General features: G+C 41.5%; 1 protein-coding gene across 8 annotated transcripts in view; it reads right to left on the bottom strand.

The window, feature by feature from the left end:
* MAP7 (microtubule associated protein 7) overlaps positions 1–20,502 on the bottom strand; it is a 158,967-nt gene that overhangs the window by 122,714 nt on the left and 15,751 nt on the right. For 2 of the 8 annotated variants that reach the window (XM_082474638.1, XM_082474634.1), the window contains exon 1: positions 12,378–12,517. The exons of 4 other annotated variants lie outside the window; for them this stretch is intronic. In XM_082474638.1, coding sequence (XP_082330764.1) covers positions 12,378–12,510 — 133 coding nt within the window. In that variant the 5' untranslated portion in view covers positions 12,511–12,517. Of the gene's footprint in view, positions 1–12,377; positions 12,573–12,892; positions 13,050–20,502 lie in introns of those variants that run through there. 2 more of the 8 variants (XM_082474637.1, XM_082474633.1) reach the window with 2 other exon arrangements.

Here is a 20,502-nt window from a genome sequence, read left to right as displayed (position 1 = left end):
TCTGATTTTGCTAATTAAAACCAAATACCATTTCATCTTATCCAACTGGCAAAAATCAAAATGTCCTACTAAATCCAGTCTAAGTGAGGATATGGGGAAATGTGACTCTCATATACTGTAGGTGGACTTACGCTGATAAAATTGTTTTGGAAAGCAGTTTGGCATGTGAAAATGCACATATCATTTCCAGGAATCTACAGAGAAACTTGTGCATATGCCCAAGGAGAAGTTTATAAATGGTTATTATAGCACGATTTGTAGTAGAGACAAGGCAAAAAACACAAAACTATAATCAACTTCTCCATTGGTCAGTTGGGGAATAGTACACTGCAGTAAAGTCACATTAAAGAATTAAACTGTGGTAAAGTCACATTACAGAATTCTACTCAGCAGTTAAAACAAATTATATTGATTATTTTTGGATAGCTCTTTCAAAATTTGAGTGAGGGGAAAAGTACGAGGTAGCAAACTGATACATTAATATGATTTATATAAATTTAAATACACACACGATATTTATAGATATATACATGTAGTAAAAGTACAGAAACAGACTGGAAGAGTGCATGTTATTTCCCTGAAGGGGAAAAGGGAGGCAGGGAACAGAAGACGACAGGACCATGGAAGGATGCATAGGAAACTGTGACATTAGCTATAATATTTTATTTATATTTCCCCAAATTATGTATTTTAATATAAAACATTTAAATATTTTTTAAATGGTCTGGGATGGATATCTGGATATTTATTATGTAACCTTACAACAACATGTAAGGTGAAAATGAGTTGGGTTGCCAAGCCAACAAGTAGTATCTTCCTGAGTATTGTCTTAAGAACAATGCATTACATTTTCAAACACACTTTCGTGTCCTCATTTTTGCGCGGCTGACAGGAGAGCACTGAATGGCTAACAATGTTGTTATCAAGGTAATTGTCAAGGATAGCGAGTTTCGATAAAAGTATTTGCTATAGGTATACATTCACTAGGTATCTGAGATTATTTTCAAGTTATTAAAAAAACCAAACAGAAGAAAAATCATCTTTAATTATATAATTAATTCTTGGAGCAGATGCAACTTTGTTTTGATTGGTTTCAAGTCTCCCAAAATTTAGGAGTCTTAGCAGAAATTCTGGTTTCTCAGAACTACTAAGATAAAGCCATCGGGACTTCCCTGGTGGCGCAGCGGTTAAGAATCTGCCTGCCAATGCAGGGGACATGGGTTCAAGCCCTGGTCCGGTAAGATCCCACATGCCGTGAAGCAACTAAGCCTGTGCGTCACAACTACTGAGCCCGCGTGCCTAGAGCCCGTGCTCCGCAACAAGAGAAGCACCGCAATGAGAAGCTCGTACACCGCAGCGAAGAGGAGCCCCCGCTCACTGCAACTAGAGAAAGCCCGCATGCAGCAATGAAGACCCAACACAGCCAAAAATAAATAAATAAATAAATTAACTTAAAAAAAAAAAAAAGATAAAGCCATCGAACTAAGAAAAATTTCCAAATAACCTTCGCTGCCACTCACCTGCCAGCGTATTAGTGCCAGGCACGGTTATGAGCACGTTTGACACATTATCCCACTTAATCCTTAATAACCCTATGAGACAGGTGTCACTATTATCCCTGGTTTTTAGATGAAGCAAGTAGTCACAATATTAAGTCCCTTGCTGAAGCATACAGTTCAGAGGTGGCAAAACTGGCTCCAGATTCCAAGTTATTAATCCTACACCATATCGCCTCCAAGAGACCATGGCGACACAGCTCAGATGTGAGCATTCAACATTTGAGCAGCATTCAACTGTTCAATTCAACATTTACTTTAACATACAATCCCCAATTTAAAATTTCAGAGATGCTTCTAGGACATTGACACCTGACTTGCTCATTGTACCAGTCAGAATATTTGGTTTTCACCAGGGACTGCACTATCAAAGACCTGTCACACCACTGGAAATTGGAAGCATCCCTGCAAATCTAAGAAGGATATCTTCATCAGCATGAGTAAAAGGAAATTAATTTTGCTCAATCTTTTGATGGATTTCAGATCAAGAATTCTGAATTTTGGCACCAGCATATTCTTGCTATGGCTTCATACAGGGATGCCTGCATTCTTTCAATCAACATCCTAGAAGAATGAACACTAAGCCTCAGGGCCACAGGGGTGGAAACAGATAATGCTAAACGCTACAGATTTGTCCAGGATGAACTATTAATCATAGCCCAAGACGGTTTTATTATTTATTTTTTCTACTTTAACTTTCACACTAAAACATCACAGTAAAGCTTTAAGATAAAATATGCTAGAGGAAAACTGATAGCCACATATTCAGCCAAGAAATTTCCTATTACCTAGAGTCATTAATCTTGGGGGGAAAAAAAATCAAATCTACGACACTGGAAATGACTAGGTAGACCTCCACTGCAATGGTTATGAGTACGTCAGAAGAAAGGAATTCAAGAAACACTAAAAGCCCTGAATTAAAGTTTGCTTTTTTTAAAAATTTATTTTATTGAAGTATAGTTGATTTACGATGTTGTATTAATTTCTGGTATACAGCAAAGTGATTCCGTTTTATATATATATATGTGTGTGTGTGTGTGTGTGTATATATATATGTATACACATTCTTTTTCATATTCTTTTCCATTATGGTTTATCACAGGATAAAAAGCTTTGCTTTTTAACACATGACCTGCAATAGTATGGCCTCATTCTTTACCCTTGTTCTCTCGAAGTAATAAGGCATAGACCAGTGATTGTATTAACTTGCTCACAAGGCATCTACAGTTGTAATGATCCACAAGAAATGACCAAGAAATCCTCAGATGGGGCCTGGAACATTCAATTTGTTTTCCTCTTACATATAATGCCTCACCAAAAAATCATGCTGCTGGCCACATGGCTGAGTCATCCTTTGACACTCGGGATTTAGTTAAATCCAATGTTGGTGGGCAACAGCCCTTTTAAACTTTACCTTCTACCTTCTTCAAAATCATATCAAATGAGGGGACTTCTCTGGCAGTCCAGTGGTTAAGAGTCTGTGCTTCCACTGCAGGGGGCACTGGTTCGATCACTGGTCAGGGAACTAAGATACCACATGCCGTGCAGTGTGGCCAAAAAGGAAAAAAAAATCATATCAAATGAAAACAGAAGTTCCTTCTTCTTCTTTTTTCTATTACTAAGTTTTAATCAGAATAATACAAGCTATATGCCTTTCTACTTATTTTCTCCCTCTATTCAAGAGAGTAAATTATGATCTAGAAGCTAACATATTCACAGCAAAGTGGCAGAAAATGTTAGATGTTAAGAGTGAGAGGTAGAGTGGATGAGACACGGGGTGAATACCAGCTGTGATGTGATTTGACTAAAACGGTTGTCCAGCAGCAATAAGGGCTCATCTGATGGTGAGAGAACAGGAAGGTGGAACAGACCTGAGCACTTTCACATAGCAGTCAGTAGCCCTAAAGAAGAAGAGGCCATGCAAGGATACTCAGCCTGCAAAGAAGGCCCAGGCGTCATTGCAAGTGCATCGTTGAAATGGTTACCCATGAGTTCCAGGCTTGAAAAGAGGGCAAGTGAGCTGGAAGGGTACTAATAACTGTAAGAACACAGAGGGTTCGGGAGCCTAGGGGTCGTGCAGATGATGACGGGTTTGGAAGGTGTGAGGCTGTGTGTCAGGTAGAAGGATGAGCTCACATATCTGGAAAAACCACACTGTCTAGCACGGGGTAGGCACAAAATCAGTGTTTGCTGAATCTGACGTTTGTGGGTGCCCAGGGGAATTTATGAGTTCATGATATTGTAGGTGGAGCGCTAACAAGTCCCAGCATAGACTTACACTGCTGGCTGGTTAGCTAAACGGAGTGAAGTGAAGGCCATGGAGCAAAGCAGATGTCCATGTCACTGCAACTTGTGGCAGTGGAGTGAAGGTGACTTTGAAGTCACCTGAATTGTGAGATAATGTTGTAAAGCTGATTGCTGATTGGAAGCGTTGACTCAAGTGGCCAGTTTGGAATTGCATTCATAATTCATGCTGGGGTTAATATAACTGTATTCTAGACTACTAGATGGGTCAAGGGAAGCTACAGGGTAATGCACACCACCAAGCAAGAATTAGGAGAAAGGTTTACTGTAGTGTCACAGAAGAATCAGCAGTAACAAAATTGTTAAAAAAAAAAAAAAAAAAAAAGTGAGACTGAAGCAAGTCAGTAAAGCAAGGGTAAAAACCCAGAGCGCTGAGGTTTTGAATCCAAACGTCTCGGTTGCTACTTTGCATCTTTATATGTTGCTGACCGAAAGGTCTGCACCAGGAACCATCTACCCACAAAGAATCTGTTTTTCTGGATCTTGCGGGGGCGGGGGGAAAGGATGATGCAGACATGATTTATTTTTATAATAATAAAAGAGAGGCATAAAAGGACATTTCTGAGGACGGCTTAATGAGATGCACCAAAATGGGTCGGGGACCAGCAGGCACATGACTAGGAACACACCGGACTGCTACGTTAACAGAGGCTCTGGTCTCCCAGATGTTTCCTGCTCCACAAAGGAGCAGGAACGAGCGGTAGACACTACTTGTCAAAAAGCTCAGGGAGGGTTTAAGTCAATGACGATTTGTTTCTTATGTCATTTCCCCCCGGCTTGCAACTTATGCTTATAGTCATGATAGTGAATTTCAATTGTTCCAAAGTAAGGTAAATGCTTTTAACTCTTCAAACATGGCAATAATGAGTATATACTGCAAACTAAAATGAATTATTTTATGATGAGCTTTTGGCAGGTCAAGGAAAGATGATGGTAGAAGGTGCTTCTGGAATGGTTTTACACTGGAATTTGGTCCAAGTTAGTCACTGCAATAGCTGCAGACTCTCTCAGTCACAACTCTTGGTTGTCCTAGCAGAAAAGTAACAGGTCACTCTGCATGAAGGCTAGTGGACAAATGTCTTTAATACAAAGTCACTGTCTTATCACCAGGCAGGGTGATAATTGATCTGTTATCTCTGTTTGCCAGATTCAAAGCCAAGTCCTGGACCTCGGAATGTTCCGAGGCCTGAACAGACAGTCTCTCCCAGCTGTGCTCCCTCATTTTCTCTGGCTGGTGGTGCCAGTGTGTCAATCTCTAATCAGTCATGTGACAAATATTTAGGGATCTTCAACTACGTACTAGGCCTTGTATAGGTGCTAGGGATACAGTATAAATGAAACTGTTACACTCACTGCCTGCTCAGAGCTTAGTCTAGCTGCGGAGACAGACATTAAACAACTACTCGGCAAACAATCTACAATTTGGTTGGAGCGAGAAAGGACAAGTCCCAGATCCTGCGAGAGCCTAGAACACAGGACCTCGCCTGATCTCTTAAGGAAATGACATTTAAACTGAAGGACAGGAACTTCCCTGGTGGCACAGTGGTTAAGACTCCGCACTCCCAATGCAGGGGGCCCAGGTTCGATCCCTGGTCAGGGAACTAGATCCCACATGCATGCCGCAACTAACAGTTCTCATGCCACAACTAAAGAGCCCGCAAGCCGCAACTAAGGAGCACACCTGCCACAACTAAGCCCCGGCACAACCAAATAAATATTAAAAAAATAAATAAAAAAATAAACTGAAGGACAAGCAGGACCAGGTATCACGAAGTGGAGGAGGGAGGAGAAGCCGAAGCCACAACAGGTAGAGAAGAGGGCTCTGCCTCAGGGCACAAAGATCCACCAGCAAGTGCGTTTAGTAACAGCAGCCGTAACATCCAACTAGTGCTTTCACCAAATGTTCGCCACACTTACTGCCGACTGACTAGTGAACGAAACAAGACTACAACAGAGAAATAAAAGTATTAAAATAAAAGCAACCTAGAACAAGTCTTGGTACTGAAAATATGCATATAGGAAAAGAAAAACGACCCACATAAAGCTGACGGCCCCACATGTGAGTGTCTATAACCTAAGTCACTGGTAGAAACCTGCCCACAAGTCTAGGACATTTCCATCAAGCAATTCACACACACACACACACACACACACACACAGGAAGGAAAAATAAATAAAACTGCCAATTATAAGGAAAAATTTTCCTTTTGATTGGTTTCCACGACGGCAGAGGATCATTGCTATTGTTGCCTTGAACGAGGCAGACCAGGAGCTTTCAATCGATCCTGACGAAGAAGAGGTACACTCCCTTAATCGTATGTGAAATAATAAGTGATCTGACATAATGGCAATTTACTTCCTTCACTTAACACGACAAAATTACAGGGTATCGCGATGAGTAATCGACCTGACATGTGGAATATCTGATCCACGTGAATAAACACAGGACATTGATCCAGTCACATATGCCTATTGTGGGACAGGGACTAAAAAGGCCTCAAAGAGGCAGGCCTCCTGGAAACTTTTCACAAGCAAGTTAAAAGGTAGGAGATTAGACTAGAGGAAATCTCTTTCTGATAGAGACTGATGAGGGTGCCAGAAGAGACAAGCATGATGGTCTTTTCGCTAGGCCATTCCCCCAAGAGAACATGTTGGTAGAAGTTACCAGAAAATGTGGGACATATGACTACAGATTACCATTTCTGTAACTCTCATTTAATGAGCCCCATTTATTTCCCAGAGAGTGTGCTAAGTATTGTACTTACGTTATCTCTAATACTCACCACCATCTGTGACTATCATTTTCTTTAACACCTTTATTAGAGTATAATTGCTTTACAATGGTGTGTTAGTTTCTGCTTTATAATAAAGTGAATCAGCTATACATATACATATATCCCCATATCCCCTCCCTCTTGCGTCTCCCTCCCGCCCTCCCTATCCCACCCCTCTAGGTGGTCACAAAACACCGAGCTGATCTCCCTGTGCTATGCGGTTGCTTCCCACTAGCTATCTATTTTACATTTGGTAGTATATATAAGTGTGACTATCATTTTAATAATTTCACTTTACAGCTGAGTAACTGAGGCTCGGAAATAACGAGGTTAAATAAAAGTAACTTACCTATTTTCACACTTGATCAAAACTGTGAAAATAATTTTCCTTGGTCTATACTCCTAAGCTCCATTCTCATTTCACATCCCACATTGGACCTAGGATGGTAAATTCTTTGGAAACTGGGCAAAATCTGTTAGAATTCTCTCTCTAACAAATCAATGCTGGGCATATAGCCTTAAAAATAGGACTTGCACGTTATAGTCAGCAAAAATATTCAGTGGTGCTCTGGGAATTATTTCAAACACAAGGTCTTACGTCCACTTGTGATACACTTTGGGCCTTTGTATCTGGATCTGAAGTATAAGGGGGTATGACTTGCCCCTTGAAGCTGGCAAATCTAGAACATAAACCTAACACACAGAGGGTCTAACATAAACGGGGCTCTTTCTAAAAGCCTATAAAATCTGAGAATTAAGATAGACTCTCTCAAAATTACCTTTGCTGCTGTGAAGGTATTAGTTTCTGCTAAAAATAGGGTCAAGGTGCCTGCAAGTCACCTGGAAAATTTTTGGTAGCAACAAATTAAAGTTGCTCCTTGAAACATGCTGATGTTAGTGGAAATGGATACTCAAGTCAACCTTCCAATAAATAAGGTCTAAGATTTATCAGCTGGGACATCCTCACCAAATATGTGTTTTTGCTTCCTATGGTTGGAGCAGTCAGCTAAATTTTAGCCCCACTGATAACAGCTCTCGAAACAGGCACCCAATTTTTAAGCCTATTAGTTTTATATAGCAAAACAAATTCCATTCTATATAGTACCTCACTGTACAAAAAAATGTGGTTAGGTACAGGTTAAGTTGTGTTCCACTAGTACGCGGTGATCCATATGCTAATTTCTACTTCTGGAACACAGAATACCTGAAAGACAGCTACTTACTCACAGATATTTATGAGAATCCAATGAGTGCAAGCCATACATTAGATGCTGTGATCCTTGTTCCTGACATCCTCTGTTCTTTTTTAAAAAATATAAATGCTTCGAATAAAACATTATATGTAGGGTCTTTTAACAAATGCAAGTTATGCCCATCAATCTAAGATTTTCTCCTCATAATAGAGATCTTTGATATTACTGTTCTTCTAACCTATACTTTTGCCTCACTTGCTGTGAAATTCTACGGTTGAAACCTTTTGCCTAGTCTTGAAATGGCACAAATAAGGACACTGGGAACGGGACAACGATCCAAGTCCTAGGGAACAAAAGAGGAAAAGAAACGAGGAGGCAACGTGTGAGAATGACTCTTGAGTGGCATTCACACTTCTTAACATAACACTCCTCCTTGAAAAGAAAAAGACTCGGGACTTAACAAAGAGGACATTACAGTTGCTAGATCACCACCTATCCAACAGGAATATAAACGGTAAATGGTAGATTGTATTTCATTTGGAAACCTTAACTGGCAGAAATTCTACCTTTACAGTGGATAAGTCAAAAGAAGAGGAGTCACTGCAGGCTCCATCAACACACATTTTAACCAAATGGGGGGGGAGGGGAGAAGGAGAGCATAGTTTGTCAGAACTACTGTGTCCTGATTTCAAGGAGAAATTTTTACTTCTTTACATTCTAACCTGCAATTAGCTAACAAAAGGGGCAGAAGGCATTAACCCAGATATTGACAAAGTAGTCAACTGATTCCACCTTGTAAACATATACTTTCATTTTTTTCAAAGAAAATGATGAATACTACGATGGAAAACAACAGAGCAGCAGAATCCCCAATACAGGATTAGATAAATGCAGTGTGGTAGAGAATAATACAATTAACACGTCAGACGCATCCAAACATAGCACTGTCTCTTTCAAAGCAGTTACCTTGGAAGGACAATTCTAATACCATCGACACTTGTTAAAATTCCTATGTTAGTAAGACCTTTAAGAACCAGAGAAAATTATTTCTGAACGTTAAATTTACCTCCATTTAATAGCTTTCCCTGCACTCTACAAAGTACTTATGAAGAGGAGTAGTCCTGGCCCTTAAGCAGCTTACAGTCTAGAAAAGGGCATGGATGTATGCAGAGATAATTGCATTACACTGTCAACCCTTCCTCTGATTTCAGTTTATATTCTTGCCTTATTTGTACATACCTGTCTTCTCCTACTAGACAGTTAAACACTTCTGAGAGCAGAAACCATGTCAATTATCTTTGCATCACTTCCACAATGCCCAGCAGAGTAATCGGCACAGAGTGAGCACTTAACAAATATTGGTTTAGGGAGAAAATGTCACATTACTTAATAATCACACTGTACTCAGCAAAACCCATCATAAGGCAGGTTTGCTGAAACCTAGTCAATGGCATTTAGTCACTGCAGTACCTAAACAATCTCTCCTAAGCAAGTTATACAGTCAGCATTACACTGAGGCTTGGGTTCTGAGGTACAAGAGCAATAGCATAAGTCCAGCTCACTCCCAATTACTAAGTGTTATACGTCAATAATAACCAGGCATGTGAAACATTCATATTGCTATTGATCACATGGGAGAGAAATCTCTCCTTTAATAGTTGATCTAGTCTACCAGCTAACCAAACTACCATCTGACCCCATCAGGTAATTTTGAAGCCACCGTTGGGAGGCCGGATGGTAAGCAACATTTTCCTTCCCACTGAGTTCATTATGATGGTTTCCCAACAGCAGAGTACCTGGAAAGATGCTACTGTCATTAACCCAGGGTAATCCCGGATGGAAGCATGTAGCTTATTCAATTTAGATAGCAAGCTTCTCTATTCCTGGTAATGATAGAACAAAGATACTAAGCATGAAAACCAGGTTGAGACACGGTTAGCTGGTTAGACCATGGAGTAAGCAGGAAAAAAACCCAAAATGTTTGATTGCTTATCTTAATAGTTAGACGTAAAAGATAACCTGTATGTCATCCAGCTATGATGCTCTGGAAATAATTTAGAAAATAGGAGTTCATTAAAAGTTGCGAAAGATGGTATAGGCAACTAGTGACTGGTAAGAATAACAAACAGAGCAGGCAATAACATCTAAGTGGAAAAGGAAAAATGAAATTGTCTGTAGATCCAGGTTAATGTGCTACCTTGCAGAGAACAGGCTGTCTGCTAGATGATGCCCTTCTTAATAACCACATTCATTTCAGGACCGACCATATCTGGCACCAGGAAGCAGTCAAGGATGGACAAAGCAAAGAGGACACAAATTCAGAAAGTCACAGCTCTATGCACTAGAACTGTGTGGTCTAATAAAGTAGCCACAAGCCACACGTGGCTATATTTAAATTTAACTAAAAGTAATTAAAATTAAAAAAATCAGTTTGCCGGTATAATAGCCATATTGCAAGTGCTCCTAGCCACATGTGGCCGGTAGTTATCATACTGGACAGTGCAGACGCAGGATACTTCCATCCCTGTCCTCCTGATGTACAAAGCTAGACTTGAAAGTGAGCATTCCTACTGCTCCGACAGACCTGATGAGAAATTCAGAATCAAAGCCAACAGTCTTAACCATCAAGAATATTAGAGATACCCAAGGTGCTTTATCGGCTTATTTTATTGAATGTGTCCATAAATTAGAGACATTTGGGGATATACAGAAAGTCTGGACATCCTTATCAGCAAAGGACTTTTTTCCCCTACTCTTCCGCCTCCGCCCCCCTGCCCTTGGTGTGGGGAAAGGTAGAAAAAGCAAAATGGTAGGGGATCAGAAAACTCCTTGATTTAAGTCTTTTATCCAAGGAGTTGCATAAACTGCCAAAAACAAACAGATTTTTTTAGAAGCACTGACTCCCACCAGCCCTCTTTCCTTAAAAAAAACAAAATGCTAGAGGCAACTGAAAAGAACAGGAGCTAGAAAGAGGAATTCAAGAGAATTACTAAGGACAAAATGGATGGCTATCATAAATTACTGTTCCAGGACACCCAAGGAAAAAGTGCCTCAAATCAAGAACCATATTTCCAAAACTACACAGTGGCCAGGATTCAACAAATCCACATTAATATTAAAAGTTACCAAGTCCTAGGAGGCCAAATGATTTGCTACTAACAATTTAAAGTATTGAGTTTTCATCAAGAGAACACCCTGGTTCAACATCTAATTCATGGGCCAATAAAAGAATCACCTAAGTCACCTTCCAGTTACAGCATCAACAGATGCCTGAGGTGGGCTGGTCCTCAGATAGAAGCAGTGTCTGACAGTAAAATAAAATCAACTACAGTAATAAGACTCTACTTATTAGAACTTCCCTGTATCCAGTCTTTTAAAAATGAAGTAAAAATATACTTTTGGATTTAAACTAGAGAGTTTCAATTATATTTAATAAAAGCAAACAGATACATTACAGAACCAGCAGAGAGAGAGCGAGCCAGTCGTCTTCAGACACTGCATTCTATTTAAACACTCATTCTATCATTGCTCAAATATTTGCTTGCTACTTTGCCATGCTACCGCTCTGTGCCACACTGAGGAAAATGTGATCTCTCAGTGATACAACAATCTTGAATGCGAGTTAAAATGAATCAGCACGTCCGCAACAACAAAACTGATAACCTATCAGCTTAAGAACAGCTCATATATATTTGGGAAGGGGGTTGCAAGAATTAGGATACTGGAAAACTTAAAATGTAAGCCTTAAAGCCCTTCTTCAGAAATGCATGATGCTGCTGCCTGACTGATCATTGCAGCCCTGGCAGGGTGGCCATGAGACAGCGCTAAAGATGATGCAGTGCACGGGGACCAGAGAAGCCGGCGAGCTGCTGCTGGATTTCCCCCTTACGAAAGGACAGCACAAGAACTGGTCCTCTCCTTCCTGTAGCCAGCCCATCTCCACCTCTATACAGATGTAGCAGAGTTGCCATCAGAAGTTATACAACCTCACGGTCCCCTCCCTGCTCCCCAGCTTTTCCCCCCACAGTCGTGCTCAGTGTTTGTTTTCCTCCTCTCTCAGCACTTCAAAATAGAAAAGGAAGTAATATCTTGACCCTCTGCCCATGGAAAGCCTGCACTCTTAGGTCACTCTATCCAACTCATCCCTCTTGAGGAACTCGCCTCATTAAACAGAAATCACCTGATGCACCTATGGAAGGTGGGGAGAGGTTCATTTAAACCTTGATAACTCATATTCCCTCCTCCTGATGAGGACAGTCGTTGGTAACTGTTTAAGTGAGCCTGTGAATATTAAAGCTCTCTAGGCCAAGAAAGCAGCCTGGGTCAGAAAGACAGCTGACCTGAAACCTACCAAATCTGCAAAATCTGTTCCCCATTTCATGCATACACAGCCCTACAGAGTGTACAAATACCACCAGCAAACTGTGCTAGGAGGTCACCAGCACTCCACACAGTGCGTACCCCGAGCATAGTTGATAAAATGTGTTACACAGAGCGTGGGAAACGGGGGCTGTCTCCGGCTCTGACCAAAGGGTAGGGCTAATGCATACCTTTTGGTCTTCTGGAATTTCCATTCTTTTGCTGTTCATCTTCCTCATTAATGGTGAATAAACCAAGGGGGACTGGCCTTGCATTGGTCTTCTTCAGTCTCTCTTGTCGCAAAGCTGTAGCTGATCCAGGCATACCGCTGCTACTTGTTTTTTAATTATTAGTATATCAAAAATATATGCTTATATAATTGCAGCTCCCAGGAAGCTGCTAGTTTCTAAGCTGCCAGTTCATTTGAGCACTTGTAATAGATCCCCTATGGGTAAACAGTGTGCAAACAGCTGACAGATACTACCAGCCTCTTGGCAACTGAGACCCCGCAGTTCCCCCTCACCTAGCAGCACCCCGCCTCCTCTGCAAGCCCCCTCCCACTTACTCTTCACAGGCACATGTGCTGGCTCAAGCTCGCTCACACACACTCACTCTCACACACTCTCACACTCTCACACACACACACACACACTCTCTCTCCTTCCAGAAAGGCACGCAGGTCGGATGCTTCCCCCCACTGCCTAACCTGCTCGATCAGATCCCAGCTTCTCCTTCCTGCTGCGGCACCTTTTCCCAATCTTCTTTTCCTGCTACCGCACAGTAAAATATTCAGCACACACAGCACAGAGGGAAAAATAGGAGATGCTGCCGTTAACAGTTGCCCTGACAACCCTGACATAGCCTAATCAAGGAGGGCTGGGAGCGGCTCCATCTCTCCGGTGGAGCCGCCAGCCTGCCGGGATGCTGGTCCTGGGAACTTGCCAGCAGAGGGTTCCAGCGTGAGGCGAGCAGCCCAGCCGCTGGGCAGCTCCCTCTTCCAATCGGCGGCAGAGGCAGCAGGAGGGGAGGAAAAATGCAGGCGTGCTTGCAGAGGCAGCAGGGGCCTCCCCAGCTGGGAGAAAGGGGCTCAAGGCAAGACGGCTTTTTCTTCTTTGGGGGGCCAGGTTTTCCATCGTGATAATGACTGCGAGCCCCTGGATGAATGAAGGCATGGCTGGTACCCCACGGCTCGCTTCACACTCAGTAACACATCCCAGTTTCCCTGACATTCTTACAACCCCAGGGTCTGTATAAACGCAGGCTTGGTGGCAACTGTCCTGAGGACCAGTGTGGCCCTGTACCCGAGACCCTCCAGGGAAGAGAACTGTGCCTGTTCTCACAGAGACCACAATTTGGAATACCCCTTCTGCGAGTCTAGCCGAAAGGACACAAATGAGACACTACGATCCTCCAATGGGAAAAAAGCTGCCTTGATTATATCCAGCAAACTCCCCCCAGATCCCACTGCTCTGGGCGAGTCCCTAGCAGCAATGCTGAGCAATTCTCAACACTTGACCCAATTTTAGTTCTTTTCTGGACTGATTTCTCCAAAGCACACAATCATGTGATTATTGTTTTCTCCTGAAATAAGCTTTCTCACTTTATAAGACTCTCCGTTTCTAGGCTGCCTAAAATTTATACTGTGTGCAAAAAAACCTAAATATACAATAAATGACATTAAAAAGTCAACCTCCAAATTAAGAAAATAATCTTTGTCCTTTTTGTTTCTGCCTTTTAATCCAATTCAAGTCGGCTTAGAAAGTCCAAAGCAATCCTCCCGCTCCCAGCCCACTCTTATTTTTTTCTCAATCCTTAAACTTATCCAAGAGGGGAACGCAGGGACTCTGAAGCGAGGAAAATATCCTCTCTAAATCCTTTGCATGGAAGAGTAACTTCAGACAAGTCACTACCCTCTTGGTACCTCAGTTTTCTCTGTAAAATTGGGGTGATGACATTTCTCTCATAGGATTAGGGGCAAGGATTGAATGATGGTGGTGCTAGCAGTAAGAAGTGCTTAATAAATAGCAGCTGCTTTAATTATATCTTCTAATACATTGTTGTAACTAGTTCATTTTTGCTTCATAATTATTTAAGGTGTTTCCAGTTCAACTGTTAACTCCATCAAAGAACACTTCTGCTTTTTATCTACTTAGATTGCCCAGTCTAGGACTGGAAATGTACTAAACGGCTAGCAAATCCCTGCTGAAAAAAAATAGATAAATCTTCAGAAATCTTCCCCTCCAAAGGCTGGGAGATTTAATTAAGTTAACATGTTTAGATTTGTGGCTTAGAGAAACATAGGAAATTTCAGAAACGGAGTTTATTTAAAATCATGTTAACCTGTGATGTAGGCATTTGGAATAAAAGACTGGAAAACGAGCTGAATGGTCTGAGAAGGCATCTGAATCAGCATCATTTTACACACAAGGAAGCTGAGGCCCACGAAGTGAAGTTTCTTGCCCAAGTCAAATGTTAGCTGGCAGCAAGTCTACGATGAAAATTTAGATTCCCTTCTTCCTACTCCAGTGCTTCTCCTTCTGACAAATACTTGGCCTACAAGGTTTAGAATCTTAGATCCCTCTTCAACTTCTACAGAGATGGCAAGACGTGGAAAGGAAAGGAAAGGGAGGATCCATGCCTTGAAATAAACAGTGGATACAAACTGGTTAATGTATTTCCATAACCTTCTGTAACTGGTAAACTTTTTTCTGAATTAAATAATTGTTTACTTCCTATTTATTTTTCTTTAATCAGATGATCAATAAACACAGGCCAATGATCACACATAAACATATTTGTGAAATATTTTCAAATCTACTTCAGTTTCTTTCTTCTATTTCTAGAGAATCAGGCTAGTACTTACAAAAGCAACATACACACAAAGTATAGCTGAAACTACCTTTTGGTAGAGAAAATGAAAATCAGTGTCTTGGGCAAATAACAAATTTCATTCAGAAATATTCCTCATCCAAATAAAGCTAACAGCTTCTGATCATCTCCATTGAGTTTAATAAAAGTATTACTGAAAGAAATGAAGAAAAAGGGATCTTTTTCTCCACCTTCCAAATAAAAAAATGAAAATGACTATATTTATTCATTGTCCTAGAATGACAACAAAAATCCTTCCTAAGAGTGGTTTTTGAAAAGCAAAGTGGGCGCTCAAATTCAAATGACCTCTGCAGAAGATGTCTATTCCATTACTTTCAAGGATGGCCTCAGTCGTTTTATGGAGAAATGCAACAGCAAAGTGCATACTACTTAGCGTTTAAGTTGTCCAGACAAGATTACAAACTTCGGGAAGGAGTGCTCCTTGAGGTCTGTGGCTGCACTCAAGGCACCCAGCAGAACGAAGGTCCCGGGGAAGAGAGATCACAGGACAGCCCAGCTCTACCGCCCAATGCAGGCAATCAATGGTTTTCCGCTTCTGTCAACTTCGGTGGAAGACCCCTCAGTGACACAGACCGAATTTTTCATGCTCTAGCCTGAGGGTCTCCTGGAGAATTTTGATTTGTCTCAAAATGTGAAAACCACCAAAATGGTTGTTTTGTTTTGCTTGTTTTTAAAAGAATACGAGTTATACTTAAAATCATTTATTGGGGGAAACGAAAGGCTACCAAAGGAGGTCAGAGGTTGACACCATCATGTAACCCATAAGGCAAGGGGGCCTCAAGAATAGGAATATAATAGCCCATTATCTGGGAACATGTTCAACTTTATGTCTGACGCTGTGCTAGGTGTGTTAGATATGTTATCTTTGTTAGTTACAATAGCCCCAAGAGAGAGGAGTTACCACCTGACAGATCAGGAAACTGAGGCTTAGAGAGGTTCAAGTTAACACAGCTAGTTAAATCACCGAGTCAGGATTAAACCCAGGCCCATCTGCTCTAACGCCAAGATGCTTTCATCCTGCTGCCCTGTCAATCCTGACTCCAGCACCAACTAACTGCATCTCAGTCACAGCTGGGACTAGTCACAGGGAAGCAAACAGCTCAAGATCAAATAATCATAAAAAAGGATTTTTTTCCTACCCATGAAGTACACATTTCTTACCTCATTTAAGACATATGAAAACATTTGAGATTAGTTTCTTAAATGCTCAAACTCAGCCTTTAACAGATACGGGGGTTAAGTTATATAATTCCAGGACTGCTGTGGCTTGATCTCTGTAGGGGCAGAGCTTGGGGCTACAGTCTTCTCCTTTTTACACTCTGACCCAAAATAAAAGCAAATGTGGAAAGGGGGATAGTGAGACCTTAAATTTAAATATCTCCAGAAGTAAAACGAATACCACTGTGAATTTCTTTACTGTTCCTCAGCACTAATAAGTGTTTTCAGTGTGGCACAATTGCCTTTGCATGCTGCCTGCACATACAGGATCTTAATTCAGTTCCCATGGGAATTGGGCCAGGTAGACTTCCCAGAGTCAATCAGGTTTTGCAATTGTGTTGTTTAAATTGTTAAAATAGCAAGTGATAAGTAACGGAGACCTTGTATAAATGAGAGAAATGAGACACTGCCTGGTGCAAGAGAGTAGATTTTTACAACTAGCCTGGCTCTGTACAGAGAAAAAAATGTTTGCAGAACAGTCACAAAATGTACTCGCAATCATAGGTGGAAAGTGGTACCACTCATCCCTGCTATGAACTAAACAGGCCAACAGGCCCTTGGGCAGCTGCTGTTCCCACCCCACCCACAGCCCCACTCCCTTAGTACACAATGAATTTATGTCTGTCTGTCCTTCTACCCTGGCTGCCTGGCACCAACCCATGCACATGAAACCAAGTTAAACTTGCTGATCTAGCAGGGAAGTCAGCTCATGACTTGGGCCTTGCTGTCACGATGTTAAATAAAAGACTAAATACATGTAGGCACACGCATCCAAACATACACCTTCAGGCTTCTGTTCACATTTATGCTTCCTAAGCTTTTGTGACCATAAAACTGGAAAATAGCATAGCTCCTGAGTGCATTTAAGAATATCCTCTTGCAAAGAGAAATCTGTTTAACCAGTGAGAAAGCATACCTAGATTTTTCTTTCTAAAAGCATAGTGAGCTTTACAGAAACGTTACTGAAATGGTAAAGAGGCTGATTGTACTAATCAAGTGCTGTAGTTGAAAACAAAAATTATTACTGCTGGATTGAATGGTCAGTCACTGGTAAATTACAGTTCTACATCCATATGAGTTAGTTACTTTTCAATGGGGCCCAGGAGCGCCAAAATGCTTTCCCACATTTCTATGTTAGAGGAGATGATTAATTCTTCAAAACTACTGGACTTCAGTCATCTTTTAAATTCTCTATGCATCTCCCCCAAAGTAAGCTGCAATTTACTTCTAGCAGGAGTTTTAGAAATCCACATGTTAATGTAATATTTTAAAAAACCTCACATCGTTTGAAAATGACAAAGCCAGCATAGGTTGACATGAAATCAAACAACTCCTAGGGAACAAAGGGTCCCAGCAGGTTCTTTGCCATCCCCATTCTTGAAGTTAAAGGGCTCCCTTACAGTTTCCTAGAATGACGCCACTTCCTGATGGCTTCTGTGGCAATAAAGGCACAACATTCTGCCATCCTGCAGCATTATGCAGAGCTTCCGATAGGTTGCTGGAAAAAGAAATACTCACAAAGGCAGACTGACACTTTGAAAGGAAAATAAAGCAGGTTTGCTTTGATCTTCCTTACCACCTTTTGTTAACAGGCTTATAAGAAAAACAGTAAATACTACCCTAGTAGTGACGTGCCATCAACCAAGAAGTACCAGGTCCCTGCCGTGCCTTTTATAACATTTCTATAAATCTTTGCTGCATGAACACTTCGTGGTGCTAGCAGAGTCCACTTTCCCATGTCTGCTCTGCCATAAACAAATTTAAAACCTCCAGGGTTCAGTTATCTGAATGTAAGGTGTGGACACTAAGTCTTCCTGAAAACCCTTTCCAAAACATTATGTATCACTAGCTAAGTTGCAAATATTATAAAAACGCCACATTAAACTTTAACCCAGTAACATATGCTAGAATGCCTTTAGGCCCTCCTGTTCATTATTCTCAGTGATAATACTTTATTAATGTACATTACATGGACTTCTGAATTCCTTGACAAAAGTTAAAATGTGCACAGAAGCTCCTTTCCTCTAATAGCAACACCCTTATTAGTTTAGACATGCAATTTTACAGATTCAAAATGAGGCACAGAAATCAATCACTGGATTCAACAGAAGAATCAGACGCCCAGGGTAGTGTTTCTAAAAGTTACCTAATCCATCACTGGTCTGTGAGCAAGTTATATGTTTAATTTTTTTTTTTTTAATTTTTGTATAGCATCCTGAACCAGTGTTTTTTTTTTTTAATTTTTATTTATTTATTTATTTTATGGCTGTGTTGGGTCTTCGTTTCTGTGCGAGGGCTTTCTCTAGTTGCGGCAAGTGGGGGCCCCTCTTCATCGCGGTGCGCGGACCTCTCACTATCGCGGCCTCTCTTGTTGCGGAGCACAGGCTCCAGACGCGCAGGCTCAGCAATTGTGGCTCACGGGCCTAGTCGCTCCGCGGCATGTGGGATCCTCCCAGACCAGGGCTCGAACCCGTGTCCCCTGCATTGGCAGGCAGATTCTCAACCACTGCGCCACCAGGGAAGCCCACATGTTTAATTTTTGAGCCACACAATTAGAAAGATAAGAAAAGAAATGGGTCCCCTGTCTTGCTTCAGGACTGGTAAAATGTCAAGGATGCGAGATGAGGTGCTTTGGTGGATGACACTGGAGGGCAAGCAGCGGCCAAGCCATATAATTGTTCTCCCACCAAACGAGGACAAGGAGTCACTGAGGGGTGTTGACTAAACGTGTGATCCAGACAGGCCAGTCTGGCAGCTGGTGTTGGATGGGTTGGAAGGGAGAAGGAGTGAGACTTGAGAGAGAAAAACTTGTCACATAATAACTTGGTCCTGGTGGAGAAAACAGATCTCAACCGGTGGCTGGGGGGACAGAAGGCAAAAGACAGGAAAACAAGAATCACTCATTCACTCATGGTTTTTGTTGTTGTTGTTTTTAAACAGGCATTCCCCGGCATGTGGAAGACGTATTTCAGGGAAATGAGCATGGATACCAAATGCCCTCAATAGTCCAAATAAAAGCTGAGAAGCGGGCAGTGGGAAGGAAAGGAGGTTAATGTCCTTATAAAAGATTCAGATGAGAACGAGGGCTTTATATCTGCAGATAAAACAAAGCTGAGAGATGGCTAGAATCAGGACCAAAATTATCTCAACAGATTGAAATAACGGACTATAGCTAAAAAGATTAATTTAGTCGTGATAACTATGAACACCTCTTATTACATTAAAAAGGAACAACTGCACGGGTGCAAAATGAAGACCTACCCAAGCTTTAGCAGATACAAGGAAGGAGGGCCCTCGGACAGTAAGCTCACTGTACTTCAGTGTGATGAGGCAGTAAAAATCCTAACAGCATCATGGGCGGTATCAGCAGAGAGCCAGCATGCTGAGTCAGCGCAACAAGGCTTCTTTATTTTTTGGTCCTCAGATCACATGGTCTGAGCTAGATATTTCAAATGGGATGATAAATTAGAACATATTCAGAAGAGAACAACCTAGGACTTATCATAAAGATCCTAAGCCATAACACAGGAGGATCGTTTGAAAGAAAGTACATTTTCTCTAGAGAAAATAAGACTCTGGAAGAATAAAATAAATGAATTAAAGGTTAACTTTCAGTGTAGTTCAAGAAGAGAGACTGAGGTCCGGTGATTGGAAGTTACCGGAATGTAACGAGCTGTGCTTTCCATCACTGAGGACTGCCGTGCACAAACACTGATCTGGGGCGATGTGTTGGATTAATGCACTGTGTACAGGTTGGATTTTTAGACTCTAGAGTCCCTTCTGATCCTGAGATTCCGTGACCTGGTGAAAATGGAAACTAGAGTTATATCCCCACGGGAAAACAGTCAGGCAGAAAGAAAAAGCCTGAGAGATTCAGATAGCCCTTTTCCTTGCAGTCACTGTATCTCTATACTTAAACTTCACAGGGCTTCACTTTGTGGGAAGCTCTGCAGTTGTATTGTTTTACTCATTCGACTGATGCCCCCCAGAGGCTTTAGACGTAAAGCTAAATAACGAAAACAATGGAAGCCTCCCTCGGTGGGTGTTTCCGTGGGTGTTTTGGATAGAAGAGGCCCACTCTATGATTTCTGCACCTGCAGTTTGCAGGCCTCCCTCCTCTCTTACCCACCCACAAATTAATGAAAACCTACTGTGTGAAAAACTCTGGGGAAGAGGGGATAAAGGTGAATAAGATATACAGGTTTCCCT

The sequence above is a fragment of the Balaenoptera physalus genome (genome assembly GCF_965194825.1).
Source record: "Balaenoptera physalus genome assembly, chromosome: 9".
Lineage (NCBI taxonomy): Eukaryota > Metazoa > Chordata > Mammalia > Artiodactyla > Balaenopteridae > Balaenoptera > Balaenoptera physalus.
This window is presented reverse-complemented; position numbering and strand designations above follow the sequence as displayed.